We start from the raw sequence: 20,033 nt of genomic DNA, 5'->3' as shown, positions 1-20,033 counted from the left end.
CTGAACTTCTCCATGCTTGTGACTTGGCTTGTGATATGGCTTCCCTTGAGTGAGTGATCCAAGAGATAACACACACAGAGAGAGCAACCAAAAATGAAAGCCATGGGTCTTTTCTATTAGGGTTGCCAGAGTTAGCCAATAAAAATATAGGATGCCCAGTTAAATTTAAATTTCAGATAATATTTCAATATTTTCACAGGCTATACTTATACTAAAAAATTATTCATTGCTTATTCAAAATTTAAATTTAACTGGTCTTCCTGAATTTTATCTGGCAGCCCTATTTAGAACCTGAACTTGGAAGTAAAACTGGCTACGTAATTTGTGGGGTCCCTTATTAAAAAATTATTAGGGGAGCACCTGGGTGGCTCAGTCGTTAAGTGTCTGCCTTTGGCTCAGGTCACGATCCCGGAGTCCTGGGATCGAGCCCCGCATCGGGCTCCCTTCTCAGCAGTGAGTCTGCTTCTCCCTCTCCCTCTCCCCTACTTGTGTTCCCTCTCATGCTGTGTCTCTCTCGGTCAAATAAATAAATAAAATCTTTTAAAAAAATAAAATAAAATAAAAAATTATTAGGAACTTCAAGTCAGTGAGAGCAGAGCACTAAACCAAGCATGGAGCCCTTCTGGGGACAGTGCCCTTTGTGAAAGCATGGGTTGTACTCCCAGAAAGGCCAGCCCTGCTTGGAAGTGACATATCATCACTTCTGCCATATTCTATGGTACAGGAACAAGTCACTAAGTCCCACGCACACATTATGGGAGGAAACTTCACATGGGCATAGGTCCCAGAAGGCAGGGGTCGCTGAGACCATCTTGGAAACTGGCAGCCACACCAAACTTTTCTTTTGCTTCTTCTATTTGTCACTTCCTGCCTGGAGGTAGACGGGTTGGATTGTCTTCATGCCCTTTGTTTCCTCTCTGCGGGTTTAGAATACATTCTATTTCTGTTCTTTCATTAGTCATGCTCAGATTTTTAACATGCACACTTCAACTTAACACAGTCTAACGTTAATCAATATCCTCCTCTAGAAGAATCAGGGCCTTAGAATATTTTTAAACTCTGATCATAGCTTCCTGCCTATAATTTGATTGTTCCCTAGTTTTTAGTCTTATCTTGTTTATTTTATTCCTCAAATCAGTCTGTAAAATTGTTCTTATGCTCATATGCTCATTTGAATTTCCCATGCTTAATCTTTTTTTTTTTTTGCTCTCCACTTCTTGCAAGCTACTTCTTCCTTCTGGGTTCATTTCCTGGGTTTTTCCTATTATCTTCATTTGACAACCTGCCAGAACCAAAGATCCCCATGGTGTTTTTTAAGTGATTTTTTAAAAAAACCTTGTTTGCATCTCCAGTCCCCTCCTTCTTTTTGTTCCCGATATTGTGTAGTATGTGTTAATAATTTGTTTATTTTATTGAGGCTTTGAAAAGAATTTACTAACCCTTTTTTAAAAGAGCTCAACTTTTTGTTGGTTTCCAAAGCGGTCTTTCCTGCTTTATTATTTCCTTTTTTCGGCTATCTTCGAGTTTTCTGATGGTCTTTTCCTAAAGTCTCGAGTTAGACACTTATTTCATTGTTGTCAATCCTTCCTGTTTTTATTATTTTTTTAAAAGATTTTATTTATTTATTTGACAGAGAGAGATAGCGAGAGCAGGAACACAAGCAGGGGGAGTGGGAGAGGGAGAAGCAGGCTTCCCGCTGAGCAGGGAGCCCGATGCGGGGCTCAATCCCAGGACCCCGAGGTCATGACCTGAGCCGAAGGCAGACGCTTAACGACTGAGCCCCCCAGGCTCCCCAGTCCTTCCTGTTTTTAATAAATACACTTCAGGCTAGAATTTTCCCTCCAAGTTCCACTTTAGCTTTATTGTTATTCAGTTTTAAATATCTTGTAATTTCCATTATGAGGTTCTCCTTATCTCATGAATTATATAGAAATGAGCATTTAAGTTACAAAACATATTGGATTTCCTTGGCTAACTTTTTATTGTTGGTTTCTGATTTTATGACATTGGAATTAGAGAACAGGGCAGTGATACTGATTCTTTGAAAAAATCGTCAACTTTCTTTATGCCACCTACGTGGTATTTCTTTAAATGTTCCATTTGAGCCTGAAAACAATGAGTATTCTGTGTGGGGGGCTGTGAAGTTTATGTTTACCTAGTAGAGGAAGCTCCTTAATTATATTGTTCAAACTTCCCTATCCTTACTAATGTTTTGCTACTTGAGCCATTGGTTTTACGAAAGTTTAATTAACACTTCCCACTTTGTTTATAGACTCATGACTTTCTCCTGACAATTTTGCCAGATTTGCTCTATATGGTTTCACCAAAATAAATATAAGTTCATGAGACACATAAATTCATGATTATTATATCTTCTTGGCAGAAGTTTTCTTTTATGATCGTATGGTTAGGGTTGGGCTGATCTTACAAAGACTCTGAAAACGGTGCTTTAAACAAGAGAGAAGTGTATTTTTGTTCATTTAAAAGTCCACGGCAGGGGGTCCTGTGGGGTTTTGGTAAATGGGGGACCCAGCAGGGGGTGAGACAGAGGGAAGAGCGCAGGGGGTTGAGGTATTTATTCCCCAGCTCTCCCTGAGAGCACCTCTGCTCTGGAAGCTCTTTCCATCTGAGTCCTGGTCACCTCTGACCCTGCAGGTCTAGGGCTAAAAACTCTGCTGCTGCTCCCCTAGGATCTTCCCCTCTCTCCTGTGACTCTCCTACACCCTGCTTTGTCATTAGTCCCTTTGGAAATAAGCTCTGCACCGATTTCCCTAATTAGAACATGCCATCTGTTGCCTTTTGGGGCCCTGAGTGATGCAGGCTGGCATCGTGTTTTTAAGTCATCGATTGGGAATACCTTTAGGCAGGTGTGCACTCCCTGACACGTGCTGGCCACAGGCCCCACCTCTCCCTATTCTCCCCCTCTTGGCTCACTCTTAGATCTGCCTACTCTCAAAGACGACTGAGGCTGAGACCCTGGGTTAATGGCCCCAGGTTAAGAGAGCCACCACATGCAGGTGTCCAGAGCATCGTCCTGCCGTGGGGAAAGGAACCACTCAAAGCCCATCGGTAACACCCACCTTGACCATTTCAACACATGCTCACCGTGGCTACCGGTCCAATGGCCAGAGCTGCCTCTTCCTGGACGCACTCAGTATCTTGGGGTCATGGGGACTCACTTTTGTCTGAGGACGCTTTACTACATTAGATGGATCAATACTCTCACCTAATGCCCGTCAGCTGTGGCAGGACCGTGTCAGCCTGGCCCTTTAAAGTGACTTTGGACATCTCTGCTCTGATTCATAACATACCAATTTCTTCTGTCTGACCCTCAGTGGGCCCAGCTTGTTTCCCTCATTTCCTCATTCTTAGGGGAAGCCTCAGTGTAGGGCTCACAGGGATAGCACAGATCACTGTTCCCATTTTACAGACTGGCAACCTGAGGTTCAGAGTGGAAAGTGAACTTCAGGGAGTCCAGGGGAGCTGGAATTTGAGCCTGAGTGTGTCTGGCTCTGAGTTAGAGGCTTTCCAAGGGCATGTGTGTTGCTGAGGGGAGAGAGGACAGCCTGAGTGGAGGCAGGAGGGGAGGATGGTGCCACAGGTGAGGGAAACCTCAGAGCCAAGGCCTCTCCTGGCCAGGCAGGGGCACAACATCTGGGGGAGAGGTGCAGAAGGCCAACAAGACTGAGATCCATTCCCAGTTCTGCCCCTTCCTTCTCTGTCCCCTTGGGCCAGTCTCCAGTCCTCACAGGGCAGTTAGGAGGGAATGTATGTAAAATACACAACACACAACAGCTGCTCAGTTCTGTGAGTCCGCTTGGCTGCCTTCTCTTCACTCTCTCTCTGGGCTGTGGCAGGGCAACCTGTGGATTCGGCCACTAGGGGGCCCTGCTGCCAAGGGCGACCAGGCCCCCTGGTCCTGCCAGGGCCCATCCATTCATTCACAGATTCCTCCTCTCTCCTGACCAACAGCTCCTGTGTCTCTTCCGTGCCCAGTAGTGGTTGGGTGATACCGAGAGCACAGAGAAGCCTACAGTCAGGAAGGGGTACTGTGCTGGAGAAAGTAGGGTGGGGGTGGGAGCTCAGAGCACCGACGATGACGATACAGAGTCAGGAAGGCTTCTCAGAGGAGGAGGCTTTTGAACTTGGCTTTCCAGGATGAGCAGTGATTTGGCTCCCACTCTGCAGACCCTGACACCTCCCTGCAGCCCCAGGCCAAGCTGACCTGAGTGTTCATGAGCCGCTTCACTCCTCCTCCCTCCAAGTGCCCCCTGACCAGTAGCTTCTGTGAGCCCCAAACTTCATGTGTCCGGAGCTGGAGGCCACAGAGCTGCTTGGGTACGAGATGGAGAGGGGCTGCGTGCGCACAAGGACAGAGCGTAGGGAAAACCCAGGCTTTGGGGGTCTGACGACGGAAGTTCTCTACCACTTCCTAGCAATGTGTCCTTGGGGGAGCCACTTCACTTTCCCTCTGACCCTCTCCCCCAGCCTTGGTTTCCTCCCCGTAAATGGGGGTAATAACAGTCCTTACCTATAGCGCATATGTCCAGTATGGCTCACTTGGCACCCATCTCTCTGATCTATAAAGTGACATATTCTGCTGACCATCTCATTGCTGTGAGATGTGAGCCACGCTGAGCCCCTTGGAACAGGAAGCAGGACTCCGCTCTCCAGGGGCTGCTAGGACTCAGCCTTGCTTCACTTTGGGAAGAGACTGCCTCCCAGGTTAGTGTCACAGAATTTTCATGAAGTGGGTAGAATTCTAGAAGTTATTTCCTAGGGCTCAGCAGTGAGAAGCTGGGTGTGTGTCGGGGGGTAGGAATCCCTCTCTGACTTACAAAGGTATCTCTCTAGCTTGATCTACAAATTCATTGGAAGGCAGTGTGGTCTGTATCCAGCTCAACAACTTCTCCACTGCATGACCTGACCAGTCACCCCCCCCTCCCTGAGCCTCAACTTCCTTGTCAATCAAATGGCAGTAACAGTAGTCCCTAGCTGTGGTGGACATTATTCTGCCATCTGCTCGGCTTTGCTCCCTTCCCCTGGTACAGCAGCCCTCTCCTTTTTTGGGGATCTCCTCCTCCTCCAAATACTGTTTCAGCAAGGACAGTCCCTTGCTCCTATGATCCCGTCCCCCAACTACAGGTGATTGGCCCACAGGTGGACACCCTCCTCCAGCCAGGCCAATCAGAAGCCTTCCCTGGTCTGTTCTGGTTTGTTTGTTTGTTTGTTTGTTTTTATGACTCAGAACTGAGAAAATGCCTCTGGGCCGAAAGGTTCAGGAGTTGTCACTGGCCCCATGTCCTTCCTCATGGCAGTTAGTTTGTAGAGAGAAAGGCTGAGGAGAGAGACAATCAGTCGTCCCAGCAGTATTCAGGTCCCTGGTTCTGGCAGTGCTTGGGCCCACTAGCTCTGCTCACAATCTAGAAGTTCGCCTCTCCCTTAGATTTGGAGAGTCACCTCGGTTGGCATTGGTTTCCAAAGATATACTTTCTCACAGCGGTGTGCCTAACATCAGATGACCTAAAGCTGTGAAGCGCCCAGCCCAAGGCCTGGCCCACTGCAGGCTCAGTAAGCATGAATTCCTTTCCCTTAATGGGCACCAGGCAAGGACAGGGCTTTGGCAAGATACCAGGAAGATGTGAGGCATCAGTGCTCGAGAAGCGATGTAACTCAGCAGCTCCAGGGAGACGAAAGTCAGGTGCCCTGGGACCCCACAGAACCCCACAGGAGACCAGAATGAATGCCCAGGCAGAACATTTAGTGGATAGGAAAGGATGGGGCTAAGAGAAAAAAGGCCTTCCTGCCTCATCCCTTTGTGGGAACAAAGGTTGTCAACAGGTACTCTGTCTCTGCCAAGGATATATGTTGGAGTCCCTGGTGGGCCAGAAGATGGGGGCCACGAGAGCCTTTTCAGAGGGGGAATATTTCAGCTGAATTTTATTTTTTTTTAAAGATTTTATTTATTTATTTGAGAGAGAGAGAATGAGAGATAGAGAGCACAAGAGGGAAGAGGGTCAGAGGGAGAAGCAGACTCCCTGCCGAGCAGGGAGCCCGATGTGGGACTCGATCCCGGGACTCCAGGATCATGACCTGAGCCGAAGGCAGTCGCTTAACCAACTGAGCCTCCCAGGCGCCCTTTCAGCTGAATTTTAAAGGACGAATGAGTTTTCCAACTAGGGAAAGGACTTGGGAAGGGACATTGACTATCACTACCAATCACCCACACTACTAATACAAGACGGATTAGTGTGAGGATTCAGACCGCCTGGGTTTGAATCCTGCAGCAACCAACATTCAGACTCCGCTATGCTTCTGTTCCTTATCTGCAAAATAAGGAAATAGGAGTTTGTCTGTTTGTAGGATTAAATGAGATCATATATGTAAAGCACTCAGAACAATGTGCTAGCAGAAGGCTGTGGTTAAGCACTCAATATTTATTGAGCTCATTACGAAAAGCCTTTGCATTATCAAGTCCAACGCCCTTAAAATGATTATAGCTGTTGCCATTTATTGAGCCCTTAATAGGTTCCAAGCATTGTGCTCTGTGCTTGGCACCCTTTGCCTCCTGTAATCCTCCTAACACCACCAGGATATGAGTACTATCATCCCCACTAAAGAGAAAAAACAGAGGCTCTGGGATGGCAAGATGACGCATGGCCAGTGTAACCGACAGAGCAGGGGTTCAAACCCAGGTCTGTCCAAAGACCCAAGCCCTTGGCCCAGAGAGAGGAAGGGACTACTCTCAGGACACAGAGCAAGGGACCAGGATGCCAGGATTTCTTCATGAACCATCCAAGGGCAGGTGTGGGTTGGGGGCCCTAAAAGTTTGCTTCCCTTGCCCATTCCCAACAGCAGAGCTGCCGGGGTGGCTGTTGGAGAGTACTGAGGCACTGGCCCAGCCCTCCCCCGCACCCTCCCCTGCTCCAGGGTGGCCAGGCGGGCCTGGGGCTCCTCGGTGGGCCTCGGGCAGAACTGAGAAAAGGCTGGGCCTGACCACCCTGCGCCGGTCGCTCCTCCCAGCAAGGTTGGCAGAGCCTGAGCCTCCTCGGGGCGCGACCGCGCCCCTGGTCCCCTCCCTTCCCCACCCCGCATTGCTTCCGCCAAAGGTCCTTGTAGAAAATTCCAGGCTGGACGGGGGTTTTTCCAGCGGGGTGGGAGCAGCCGGGCGCGTCCCCCGCGCGGCGGAAGCGGCGCAGGGGGAGAGGTGGACGGGCGCCCCCGCCGCCCCTGCTCGGGACTCCCCGCGCGCCCTCGTCCCGGGGGGGGGGGTGCGGCCTTGGCTCTTTGGGGACAGGCGGACCGGCCAGGGGAGCCGGCCAGGGACGTCCTGGCAAACAGGAAATAAGACAAAGGCGGCCGCTTATCCGGAGCCCCGCATTCTTTTCAGGTGATGCCGGGAGGCGGCTGGCCCTGAGGGGCTGCTGCCCTGGCGGAGGACCTCCAGCTGCCCCCCACCCCGCGGGCTCCCCCTGCCTTCTGGTCCCCTGGGGCTGGGGACATCAGCGCCCAGAGGGCTGGGCTGGGGGTCTTGGGAGGCGAGTGGAGGGGGAAGAACAGGGCATATTCACTCACCCGTTCCACAAACGGTAATGCCACCTTATACCAGGTGTGGGTACCGGGATGGACAAGACCCCTGATGGACCAGACCCAGTCCCTGCCCTCAAGGAACTTCCAGCCGAGAGGAGGAAGGCAGGCTCTCAGATAAGGGAAATACTGGGTGAAAGGGCAGGGCCAGATGAGTCCAGGGAGGAGGTGCTGAGGCCATGCAGGGGGGCGGGGGCGTGGTTTGGGAAAGCATGGGTCCCTTGCAAAACCCCTGGCACCTCAACAGCCCCCTCGGCTACTATCTGAATGAAAGAACCCTGGAGTTGGCTTCGAAATAGTGGGACAAGTGGCAGATGGAACGGAAGGGCATCTAGACTGGAGAACAGCATGTGCAAATGCCTGTCAGTCTGCAGGACATGTGGGGGCGGTGAGGACACCGGGTTTGCCTGCCCACTGGGGAAAGAAGCTCTGGCGAGGAGGCTGGGGCAGTGGGTCCTGATGGCCTTGAAAGGTGGGCCCAGGACTGGGTTGGCACTGGGAGCCCAGGGAGGTGGGGTAGGGAGAGGGCTCAGAGAGGCCGGCTCAGGGTGGGGGGTGGGGGTGGGGAGGCAGCCTTCGCCTGGGTGGTTTGGAGAGGCTGATCTGCAGAGACAGAGGCTCCAGCCTCTGTGGGGCTGTGCCCCCCTTGCCTGCTGGGCACCGGCGCCAGTTCTGCTGATCGGTGGGTATGGCTTCCCCCACCAGGCAGCGCTGACTCAGCGTCTGAAAGGTGGTTCCCACGGGCCCATGTCTCTCTGGGGGCCAGAGGACAGGCCACCCATGCCCCACCTCCAAGTGGGTCAGCGCCCAGAGCCACTTAGGGCTGAATGGAGGCTAAGATTTCTAGTCCACCCACCCCGGCCAACCAGCAAGGCCTTGGGCAGTCCTTTCTGTTGTCTAGCCACCTGCCACACCATCTCCGGCCTGGCTTTCCACTCCCCAAAGTTCCAGGGTACCACAGTGATCAGTACTCTTTTTATTTTTAAAACAGTGAAAAGAAAAATAAATATCTTTGGAGAATAAAAGTACAGGGGTGGGGTGGGATAGGGTGGTGGGGCTGGAGACTTGGGGGTGTCCTGGCTTTAGTGGTCTTGAGGGGGGTGCCTGGGCCTGGGATCTTCAGGCCCGCTCCTCCCGGGCCAGGCCCTGCCCAATCCCCGCTGGGAGGTCTGGGGGCTCCGCCAGCCTCGCCTGCCCGCGGCTCCCAGGCCGGGCCCTGCGTCAGCGGAACCCGCGCGGGGATTAGACCCCAGGCGCCCGCCTGCGGCCCGGAGCTGCGTCGGGAGGGGCGGGGCGGGCGCCCCCAGGGGCTCTTCCGCCGGCCGGCCCGGCTCGGTGCCAGGGCCTCAGCGGTGCCCCATGTCCTCCATGCCCACGCGGCCCCAGACGCCCAGCACGAAGCTCTCGATGTCGCACTCGTTGGCGCCGCGCAGGATGCGAAAGTGGCCCCTCTCGCCCCAGGCTGGACCCCAAGAGTTGGCCGCCGTCTGGGAATGAGGAGGGGCGGTGAGGGGGGGCCGTGCGTGGGGGGAGGGGGAGGAGGCAGCGGCCGCAGGGCACCCGGCAGGGACTCACCCAGTATTTGAGCGTCCTTCCATCCGGCAGTGTCTCCTCTCCCCACCTGGCGGGGGTGGGGGGGTGGGGGGGTAGGGGGGGTGGGAGGGCAGAGCCATGGAGGGAGAAGGCAGCTGATTCCACCCGCTTTCAGGGGCTGGAACCCCAAGGGCCTTCCCCTACCAGATCCCTCTCTCTACCGCCCTCAGTCTCCACCTCTGGAAGTCTGTGTACTCACACCCATGTGGGGGAGGGTGCCAAAGGGATAACTGAAGGGGGTGAACAGAAAGGAGGAGAACTTGGGCCTCCCTGCAGGGCCCCACATCCTGGGGACCAGTTCTCTGGGATCTAACACATCTGCCTGCCCTCCCTCCTCACTTGGGGAGCCAGGGAGGGGTGGGTGCCAGGAACCACAAGGAAGAGACTCCAAGAACATGGGTACTTTGGAGGCCCCACACTCCCACTGCAAAGGACATTTCATGGAATGGACCACTGAAATCAGTGACTGGAACATCTCTGGGTATATCCGGTGGGGAACCGAAGACTGGGGGTGGGAGTCCGTGGGTCAGGCAGAGTTGGGGTAGGTGCTGAGATGGGGAGAGGCTGAGCCACCCCTGGGATCCATGTCTGTCTTTCAAGGGAGTTATTTTATCCCCGTGTGTAAGGAAGGAACAGTTCCTAGAAAACCTTAAAAGGCCCCCACCTCTATGTGTGACACGGGCAAGCCCCTCCTCCTTTTATGTCTTGATTTCCTCCTCTGCGAAATGGGGCTTCGCAGAGAGATAGTAGGGATTCCAGGCTGGCTCGGAGCCCCTAGTGCGAGCCTTGCTCCCCCATCCCCTCTGCCCCGCCCCAGCCCCTCACCCTGTGATCTTGACCGAGTGGGTCCCATGCCGGCGGTACCGCTCTGGCCTCCCAAGGCTCACTGGTGTGTGGCTGTAGATGCCACCCTGGTACAGGAAGAAGTCCTCGTGCACCTCCATGAGAGCTGTGGGCCGAGGTCAGAGTAGGGCCGGCTCAGCCCATCAGCACAGGCCTGGAGATGCGCGCCCAGACCCATACCAAGACTCTAAGTGCCCCCACAGGGTGCCGCCCACGGGGAGGGGACCGGGTCCCCCTGACTCCCAGCCCCAGTGGATTTGCTGCTCGGTGCTCCACAGACCACTTGTGCTGCTGTGCTGTGTCCAGTCTCAAGCAGACACAAGCTTCTGGAACCAGGGGGCAGGATGAGGGGCATTTACCTTGGACAGGGCCATTCTCCATCAGCTCCTTCATGATCTCCTTCTCCTGGAGGGTTGGGAAGGGGGGGAGGAGAGTATCCATCAGGGGTGAGTCTCTAGTCTCTGGCCAATCTCCCAGCTCCCCTGCCTCTGCCCCCTCAACCAAGCACAAACTTACATTGGAGCCGAGGCGGTAGGCCGGAGTGACCTGGTAGATGTCATTGGCATGGGCCTGGCTACTGGGGCACCGGGCGGTGGCCTGGCGCTTGCCCCGACCCATGGCCCGGCTATGCATCATACAGCGAGGTGCCGGGCCAGCCTCGTCCTGCTCACGGCCCACGAACGGGTAGCAGTGGTCAGACACGACCCTGGAGGAGAAGCAGGAGGGAGCAAGGGCAATGAGCCTGATGAGCACGGCCCAGGCCCTTCCTGCGGGTTGCCTTCCTGAGGCCCCGGCTTCACATCCCCTCCCCTGCCCACACCCTCTGCTGCTCACCCTCGACGTCGCAGGAACCACCAGGCACCGTCGAGACGCCCCCCGCGGCAGCCCCTCTGGTTGTGGGTATCACAAGACAGCAGGTTCTGGGGTGACAGGACAGGAGTCAGATGCCCCAGAGAATGGATTGAGACGCGATCGGACGCCACGGCTGGTGGGGGGAGGCAGAAGGGCCGTCAGGGGGCTCAGGCCTTGGGTGTCCTTTCCCGCTGCGTCAGCCTCCGCCCTTGGCCATACCTGCTGTGGAGAAGGCCCAGGAGCCTGCACAGTTGCCCTGGTCCAGAGGCTCATGGATCAGGTTGGGCCACTTCTCAGAGGCCTCGAAGGCTGTGGGCAGCACTTCCCCCGGGCGCAGCACTGTCTGCAAAGCAAGAGTCACTCCGTCTACCTCCTGCCTCTGGCCTGGCCGACCCCTCAGGGGCCCATTGCCTTTGAAGGGCCACCAAGAGTCCAGGGCCTTCTGCGGTTTGTTCTTGAGTATTCCTGCTGCTGAGGGATTCCAGCAATCTCCACACTGACTCGGTGGAAGACCAAGCACCATTTAGTGCCTCCCCTGTGTCAGCTGGGGGTGACTAGTCCCGTTGTACAGATGAAGCCTGCAGGGAAGTGGCCAGGCCAGGGTCACCCACTTTCCATTCTTAACCCCTGCCTCATGCTTCCTCTGCGCCTTCTGATCTGACGCTTCCTCCTTCCTACCAGGACCTTGGGCTTCAGGCCCTAAAGGGCAGGGGAGGGAAGAAGGAGTAAGGTCCTGTGACCGGGCAGGTGGCCAAGGCAAATAGAGGAGGCAGAAAATAGCAGAGGCCCAGGGGAGTGAGGGCAGGGGCAGGGTCTGGTCATCCTAGCCTTGAGCCCAAGTCCCTCTGCAGGGAGGGCTGCTCGGGCCGACTGCCTCCTCCCTGCCCAGCACTGAGGGACAGACCCTGCAGCCTGTGCCCCCGCCCTGACCCTCTGAAGTTCCCCTTCCTCACCCTCTGACTGTTCCAGGTCTGGTTTCCCTTTCTCCCCATAGAGGAGAAGCCCCCTCCTCCCTCAGGGTTCCACTGAGCCGGTTTCCGAGAATTCTGGCTCGCTAGCCAGAGCACTATCTGTCCTTCCCTTCCCAAAATACCAAGGTGACCTCCTGGCCCTTTGGGGCCTGACCCAGCTGTACTGGAAGGAATAGCATTTTTCCCAGGCTGGGGAGGCCACCAAGGGGCTCGTGCTGGGACCACAAAACTCAAAATCTGAGCATCAATTCTTCCTGCGCAGCACATCTTGTTATGGGCAGGAACCTAAGACCCAGAGAAGGAGAGTGATTTGTCCAGGAACATACAGCGTATTGGAGGGGGGTAGGCTCAGGCCCTTGGAGGAGCAGGGTCCTGCGTGCCAGGGTTCCTGGGGTCCCAAGCGATGGGGAGATGGCAGGATTGTGGGCAAGGATGGACTTACGTGAATCTCATTCATATTGGTGACAGAGGAAGAAGGGCGGATGGTACCCAGGCGGTATCGAATGCCTTCATCCAGGGTCATGCCCCAGAAGGCACTGTGGTTCCCAGCCCGCCATCTGAAAGAGAAGGGATGAAAGTCACAGCCCTTCCATGCCCGGGGCTGCTGGAGGTACGTGCATATGGGCGGGAGAGAGGCATACTGGCTAAGTGCCCACGTGAATGAGGTCTGAGTGAGGGTGTGCCTGGCGGCACAGGCATCTCGGGGGAAGGTGTGTGTGTCTGTGCCCAGCGGGGACATTTCCAGGGCCTCTCACCCGTAGTTGCCCTGGTTGATGGCGTTGATCATATCTTGGTCCACCAGGCATGGCTCCTGGTCACACTCCCACTGCCCCTGCTCCTGGCAGGTGCTAGAAGAGCAGGACGGAAGGAAGAGGTGAGGGGGGCTGGGCATCCTCTGAAGGGAGGGGGCCTCAGAAGTCACCGCAGGCCTGCGATTCTGTGCCAGCGATTATGGGCGAACCCCTGATGGTCCTGTTCAGCCTGGTGGCTCTCAATGTCAACTGCAAGTTCACAGTTCTCAAGTTTATATCTGCTGCCCAGATCTCTCCAGATCCAAGAATCTTGCCGCTATACAGTATCACCACTGGGGTGTCTAACAGCACATCCCGGACCGAATTTCTGATCCCCCACTCCCACGCCTGCTCTCCCTACAGTCCGTGGAAAATGCCCATCCTTCCTGAAGCTCAGGCCAAGAGCCTGGGAGTCACCCTTGACTCCTTCCCTCACGTGCTGATTGGCTTCATGGGCAAATCCTGTTGGCTTTGCCTTAAAAACACATTCAGAATCCAAACCACGTCTCATTTGTCCTGCAGGCATCATGGGCCAGTCACCTTTCCCCTGGATTCTGCGGCAGCTTCCCCATTGTTCTCCCCGCTTCTGCCCTGCACCCCCACTTCAGTATATTTTTAATACAGCTGCTGGATGACCCTGTTCAACCCAAGTCATATCATGCCATCCCCTTGCCCAAAACCCTCCCTTGGCTTCCCATCATAGACTCAGAGCCAAAGTCCCTGCCCTGCTAACAAGATTGTCCCTGCATGATCTGTTCTCCTGTCCCCTTGGTGACCCCCTCCCCCAAGTCCTGGCTCCTGAGGCCCCAGCCAGACTGCTCCTCTTGACTGTTCACAACAGCTGTGCTCCTGCCCCAGGACCTTTGAGCTGCTCTTCTCCCCACATCCCCGAGGCTCACCCTCACTTCGTTCAAGTCTTCACTCAAAAGTCACCTTCTCGGAGGGGCCTGCCCTGGCCACCTTCCTCTCCTGCTTTCCTGTTTTCTTTTCTCCTTAGCATGTCGTTGTTACCTGACACACTATATGTTTAGCTATTTGCTCTCTTTATACCTGCTTCCTCATAGACACTAAGGTCCCGGTGGGCAGGGCTTGCTTGGTATCTTCAGTGCCTAGAAAACTAAACCCAGCACATAGTAGGCACCCACGAAATATCCATTGGATGCATGAGTGACTGAGGCAGTGTCGTGAAGTGACTAAGAGCACAAATCCTGAAATTCAATTCCTGGGCTCTGACCCTCGCAGGAGAGTCAGGTAAGCTATTCAAACTCTCTCTCTCCCTCCAGGTTCTTGTCTGTAAAATGAGGACACGAATCATCGCCCCCTTCCAGGGATTTAATGGCAGGCTTTTGTAAAGCCATTAGCACAGGGCCTGGCCCATCTTGGGTGTTGAGAATCGTTGTCTGCTCTTAGTGTTCCCATTCCAGGAACCCCCGGACTCCCCGTCTCTTGAATTTCAGACTCCTATCCACTGGGTGTATTGCAAACTTAAAATGGCCTAGACTGCCCCCCCACCCCCCCGCCCCCCCGCCAAAGCTGCTCCTCCCCGAACATCCACAACTCAGGACACAGCGCCTTATCCACCCTGGGGGTTCAAACCAGAAACAACAGGTATGTGGCGTACCCCCATTCCCGCGCCCGCCATCAGCAGATCCTGGGACGACACACCATGAAACGTTCTGGATTCACTTGCCTCTCGCCCCTCCACAGCCATCACCCTCCTCCAGTCCCTTATCACCTGTCACCCGGACCACGGCAATGGCTTCCTACCATGCTCCCTGCCTCTCTACACCCCACCGCATACCCCGCAGTCCATCCCCAGAGAGATCTCTCAACGACATCTATCAGATTGTCTGCCTCTGCATGGCTCCAGCACGGCTTACGAGACCCACGGACCTGTGGGTCTGCCCCTCCTCAGGGCTTCTGTCCCCAGGTCACAGCTCCAGCTGCCGTGAGATCTGTCCCACCTCCCAGCCTCCCCACGAGCTGCTTCTCCCCCTCCCTTCTTGTCTGGCCACCTCCCTGGTATCAGCATAACCATCTCCCTTCCTGAGTGGCCTTCCCTTGCCCCCACTGCACTCTAAACCAGGATCCCCCATTATTCCCTTTCCATCACATCTCTCACAGGTTGTAAGATGTTTATTTGCGTGGGGGCTCCTTCGTCATTAAACCAGAAGCTCCACTGCAAGGACAAGAACCGTCTGCCCCATCTGGCTGAGTCCACCTGGTCCAGCACAGTGCCTGGCACATAGTAGGTCTTTAACAAATAGGTGTCGACAAACAGGGAATTCTGTGAATTCTACGATGCTTTTACAAGCTTGTAACTCTGCTCTGAGAAGATGCTAAACTGCCTTCTTCCCTTGTTGCCTTTTAAGGAGCCTCAAGGGGAACAAACCCAGTACGCTGGGCTCTTCAGTCCCAGGAGTGGGCGGGGGCACTTTCAGGGAGGGCTGGAGAAGGGCTGGAGGAGATTGCGTGGGAGGGGAGGCTCTCCTCATGTTCCCCTTCCTTCTCTGACTCTCTCGAAGCATTCCTCGAGGTCTCACACATCCTGGACGGCCCACAGGCATTGCCCCACACCCTCACTCAGGTGTCAAGCACAGGGAACCGGGCCACCCAGTGTGGGCAGTGGGCTGGTCACTCCTTCCTGCCACCTCCCCCTTTGCCCCTAGGGCTGCCCAAGCAGGTCTAGACTGGGCTGGTGGCAGCAGGTTCCAACATTCCAGAGGGGCCCAGGGTGGCCAGGCCCCAGGGATAGGAGTGGGAAAGAGGTTAACCCATCAATGCCCAGAGGCATCCTAATCAGGATCAGCAGGATCATGTAGGCAAGCTCAGTCTTTCTGAACACACACACATGATTCACACACACTCACACCACACACACACACATACACACACGCATTCTCTCAGCCAGATGCACGCCGAACCTCACGAGTCCCCGCTCTCACTGTGACCCAGCACCCCTCACATGGGTGAGGCAATGGAAACAGCTTATGTGTAATACATTCCAAAAAGTTTCCTCCTCCCTGGGGCCTCTCAGTCCCAGACAAAGAGGCCATGGGGTGGAGTGGGTGCAGGGCCGCCTCCTCAAAACCACAGGGTCCCCATTATTTCGATCAGGCGTTCAAGGCTTCCTACCCAACCCCTCTCTGCTTCCCATCTCAGGACCCAGACTAGAGTAGGGAGGCCCCCCCCCCACGCCCTGACCCTTCATCCTCCCACTGGAATGATGGGGAGGGGAGGGAAAGGGGCCACATTCCAGGGAAGGCCCTGCTGCAGGTTGGCTGGCCTCCAGCTCAGCCATCCCGGACCCTCATCCCATCCAGGGCAGCGGATGCTGCAGTCAGAGCTTTCCTTCCTGGCGCCCCCCTTCTCCGATTCTCCTGTGACTCCGAGAAAGGTTGGGAGGGGCAGTAGCCCAGCCAGAGCCAGGAGGGACAGGGAACCTCTCCCAGCTCAGGGGCCACACGTGGGACCAGGCATCCGTGGCTGACCGCTCTTGGGGAATGTTGTTAAAGTGTTGTTTCATTAGCTGACACGGGCAGGGTAAAAATCCCCGTGTTACAGACAAGGAAACAGGCTCAGCAAGTAAGTGACAAGGATAGAACTGGAACCAAGTCTGTGGTCCACAGGGTCCACAAGGTAAGCCCCCCTCCAAGCTGCAAACACTCACCAACGGTTACAGTTGTCCCAGTAGGTTCCCAAGACCGGATAGATGCGACTCCCATGCGTACATCCTGGGGGCAGGGAAGAAGAGAAGAGAAGTGGAACCAGGACCAGAGACGATGGGCTGAGAGGGCCAGGTCCTCAGAAGTCAGGTGTCCCGAATCCTCCAAACACACACACACACACGCACACGCACACGCACACGCACACGTGCACACAAGCACGGCCGAACCCTCACTGAAACTGAAGTCAAACTATAACTACTTAAGACCTCTCCTGCAGGGTCACATACCAATTGCTACCTGGGAAGTTCTTCAGTGACCCCAGCTTGGATCCCTCTTGTTTTACTTGGATGCCAGCCACAACATTCCTTGGAGCCTTTGCTATTTAAATGACTTGAAACTTGGAGATGGGGGAGTGGGAGGGGCATGGGGAAGCCGAGGCCCAGAGAAGGCAAGTGACTCCCCTAAGATAACACAGCACTTTGGGATGACAACCAAGGCCTTCGGTCTCTCACCCACAGGCCCACAGAACTGGGGGAAGGGATTCAAATGATTCCTGTGTGGGACAGGGACAAGGGCAGGGGAAAGGGAAAGGATGGTGACACGGGCTGAAAGCAGAAATGGATTCGCCCCCACCTCCCAGGTGTGACGCGCCACCTCCGGTAAGAAGAGAATCGTGAGCAAAGGCAGAGGAATGGCTGAGATGAGCCTGACCAACCCCTGAGGGCTGTATCAGCCTGGGGTGAGTCAGCGGGAGGGGCCAGCGCCTTCCTGGTCTGGCATGGAGACAGGACTGGGAGAAAGGGCAGGAGGCTGCCTTTCTCCTGGGCCAGCTGGGAATCCCACTGATCAAGGATCTTCTCTTTTTCAGTCTTGCTGGAAAGATTCAGGTTAGACCAGAGCGGGACTTCCCAGAGGCACAGACCGTGGGGCGGGGTCTCTCCCAGATTCTACAAAGCCTCCCCTGGAAATGTCAGTGCATCAGCCTTGCTCCTGAGCCCCGCTGGGTCTGAGGCTGACAAAGCGACCCACCCTCCTGGCCGTCTGGTGCCCACCTTGGATGGGGGGGAAGGGGGGTGGCACGCCGAGGCAGAAGTCCCAGAAGTCAGGGCAGCAGTCGGAGACGGTGCGGTTGCAGAAGAGGTCACAGTAACAGGTAGCACCCAGGTAGGGCAGGGCGCAGTCGTCGGCCCGGCCGCGGCAGCACAGGTCCTGCTCCTGGCAGTACCGGCCGCCCGCATCCCGGATGCCCCGCAGGTGCAGGCCCGGCGCTAGCTCGCGGCGCCCACGACCCCGCCGGGCACCCAGGGCCGACTCGCCAGCCAGCAGCAGCAGCAGCCCCAGTGGACAGGGCCACATGGCGCCTCCTGGGCCCAGGGAGCGCAGATGTCAGGGGTCAGAGGTGGTCAGAGGCAGCAGACACTCCCTGGCACCCCGGGGGGACTGATCTCCCAGCTCTCTGGGGTTGCAAGTCCAAGGGGGTTCAGTGAGGGTTCAGCAGGGTCCAAGACCTTGATTCCTGCCTCCCGGGGCAGGAAGCGGATTGAGCGAGAAACCGAGCCCCTCCCTGACCAGCTTGGGGACCTTCGAGGACAGGAGGTGGGGATTGTGGTGTTCTTGGTGCCCCGGCTCCACACCCCTCAACACTCGGACTGAGGTCTTCTCTCCTATCTGGGTCCCTCTGCCCCTCTTTCAACCTCCATTCCTGACACGGGTGTCCCCCCTCCCCCGCTGTGTTCCTCTGTGTCCCTCCGCTCCCCCTCCACTTTCCCTCTCTGCCAGGCCTCCCTGCTCCCTCCGCCTGCCCCCTCCTCTCTGTTCCTTCCTTCTGAATACGCACCCTCCCCTCTGCGCGGGGGAGCGTCCCTACCTGGTGACGGGCTGTGCCCAGGCTGCCCGCGCGCGCGCCTCCGCCTCCCGGCTCCTGCGACCACGGGACACTCAAAAGTCAAGCGAGGAGTGCGGGGCGGGACCGCCTTTTGCACCGCCCTGCCCACAGCGCCGCCCCGGCTGCCGGGCTGCGGGAGGAGGGGCCCGCTGGCTCACACCTGGAGTGGCCCCGTCACTCAGGAGCTGGGACCTGTGAGAGGCACAGTGAGCACGGGTTGTCCTCGCCGGGTCTCTGCGGACAGCCGTTCCCTTAGGGGGCGGAACTCCAACCGAAGCTGAAAGGATTGTGGTCAGACACCGGTGAGGACTTCCCAGTGGGCTTCACCGCAGGGCTGAGGGGCTCCAGCGGAGAAGGGGAGATTGGGGGAGGCGGAGCTCCGAGTTTTGGAGTTAAGTTTGGGAGCCGATGGGGAGGGTGTGGGCAGCAAAAATCTCTAAGAACCTCTCCAACCCCTCAGCAATAAAAACAGTCATGCCCACCCCCATCCCCCGTCACAGTACCCACCCCCCCAGGCTTGGGACCGCCCCAAGCCGCCTCCGTTCCCAGGAATGACTGGAATCTGGAGGATAGTGGAGGACCCTGCCTTGGCGGCTCATCCTTCGAGGGGGTGGGGTGGGTGTGGTGTGGGGGCCACCTCCCCGCCCCGTAACTCTTCTTTGGGTCTGCCCTGCCCAGGCACCTTGCCAAGCACTGCCAAGCACTGCCCCCTTTATCCACCCCGAGGGCGTCCTGCTTGGCACCTGTCCCCCTCCAGGGCCCAAGGGCAAGAGCCCTGGCAGCTGGTGCCCCCCGCAGAGCCCCCCTTCCTGCCCGGGGCATAAACCCTTCCTTTCCCCCCCCCCCCCCCCCCCCCCGGACTGGCCTGGGCCCCAAACAATGGCTCTTCTGTCCCACCCGGCCCCGCCTTCACCTTTTACCTCTTCCGTTGCGCAATCCCCTCTTCTGGCAGGTTGGTCGTGGCTCTGGGACTCTGAGGGCAGGGAGGATGAAAGATGACACCTGGACAGACTCCCCCACCCCCAGGCCTGCACCTCATATCCGCCCACTGAGGGGAAGCGTCAGGCATGGGGAATTCCCTTTGCCCTTTCTCTGACCACTCCACACCCCTCCCCCAGCCTAGGGATGTCCTCAGCTGGCCAGCTCCTGGGGGTGGGGAGGGGACCAGGACAACGGGCATCTGTGACTGGGTTACCCCCTGCCAGGGACCCTGGGCAGGGAGTCACCCTGCTGCAGGGCATGGGGTGGTTGGGGGGGCTCAGCACTAGCAGGGACACCCCAGGAGCTGGCCCATCTGCTCCCTGCAGGGACCTGGGAGGACCAAGACTAGTGGGAACCTGCGGCTCAGGGGAACAGACTTTTTGCCCGTCACCAACCAGAATGCAGGCTCCCTACCTGCCACCACTTGGCTCCTTTCCCTTTAGCCACCCTTAGTCACCCCCTACAGGCCTCGACACACTCCTAGCTGGGAAGTCCCTGGTTGTGTCTAACCTCCATTCATCCGGCTGCAAGGCAGGCCCCTCGGTATTGGTCGATGTCACATCCTCAGGGTGGGAGATGGAGGCTGCCCTCGGAAGAGCCCATACTCAGAGCGCCCACTTCTATGGGTCAGTTTCAGTTGGGGTCTGGGGCAGGGGGCTGGGGTGTGGCCCTGGACATCTGGCTCGTCCTTTGCCCCAGATCACTCCCTGTGGGCCACCCGTGTGAGCCTTTGTTGTGTGTGTGTGTGTGTGTGTGTGTGTGTGTGTGTGCGCGCGCGCGCGCGTATCTGAATCGTGTTTGTGGGGTGTGTCTGCTTGCATCTGCTTGTCTCTCTGTTATGTGTGTGCCCTGTGCCTGTGTG

At 56.4% G+C, this 20,033-nt stretch overlaps 1 protein-coding gene across 3 annotated transcripts; it reads right to left on the bottom strand.

Moving 5' to 3' along the window:
• Positions 1-8,529: 8,529 nt before the first annotated feature.
• On the bottom strand, positions 8,530-19,127 carry TINAGL1 (tubulointerstitial nephritis antigen like 1). 3 transcript variants are annotated; one of them, XM_027570724.2, is made up of 12 exons: positions 19,111-19,127; positions 18,173-18,382; positions 17,358-17,669; positions 16,308-16,371; positions 12,602-12,694; positions 12,289-12,403; positions 11,095-11,218; positions 10,858-11,008; positions 10,540-10,729; positions 10,383-10,428; positions 9,163-9,208; positions 8,530-9,074 (listed from the first exon to the last, which is right to left on the bottom strand). In XM_027570724.2, the coding sequence occupies exons 3-12, from the start codon at positions 17,659-17,661 to the stop codon at positions 8,570-8,572; spliced, it is 1,638 nt and encodes a 545-aa protein (XP_027426525.1). In that variant the 5' UTR covers positions 17,662-17,669; positions 18,173-18,382; positions 19,111-19,127; the 3' UTR covers positions 8,530-8,569. The 3 variants fall into 3 exon arrangements, with proteins under 3 accessions (XP_027426525.1, XP_027426534.1, XP_027426545.1); XM_027570733.2 differs by lacking the exon at positions 19,111-19,127 and having other exon boundaries at positions 18,173-18,226; positions 18,351-18,628; XM_027570744.2 differs by lacking the exon at positions 19,111-19,127 and adding an exon at positions 10,006-10,129 and having other exon boundaries at positions 8,557-9,074; positions 18,173-18,625.
• Between the last annotated feature and the right edge of the window lie 906 nt (positions 19,128-20,033).

Source organism: Zalophus californianus, chromosome 4 (genome assembly GCF_009762305.2).
Source record: "Zalophus californianus isolate mZalCal1 chromosome 4, mZalCal1.pri.v2, whole genome shotgun sequence".
NCBI classification, from domain to species: domain Eukaryota; kingdom Metazoa; phylum Chordata; class Mammalia; order Carnivora; family Otariidae; genus Zalophus; species Zalophus californianus.
This window is presented reverse-complemented; position numbering and strand designations above follow the sequence as displayed.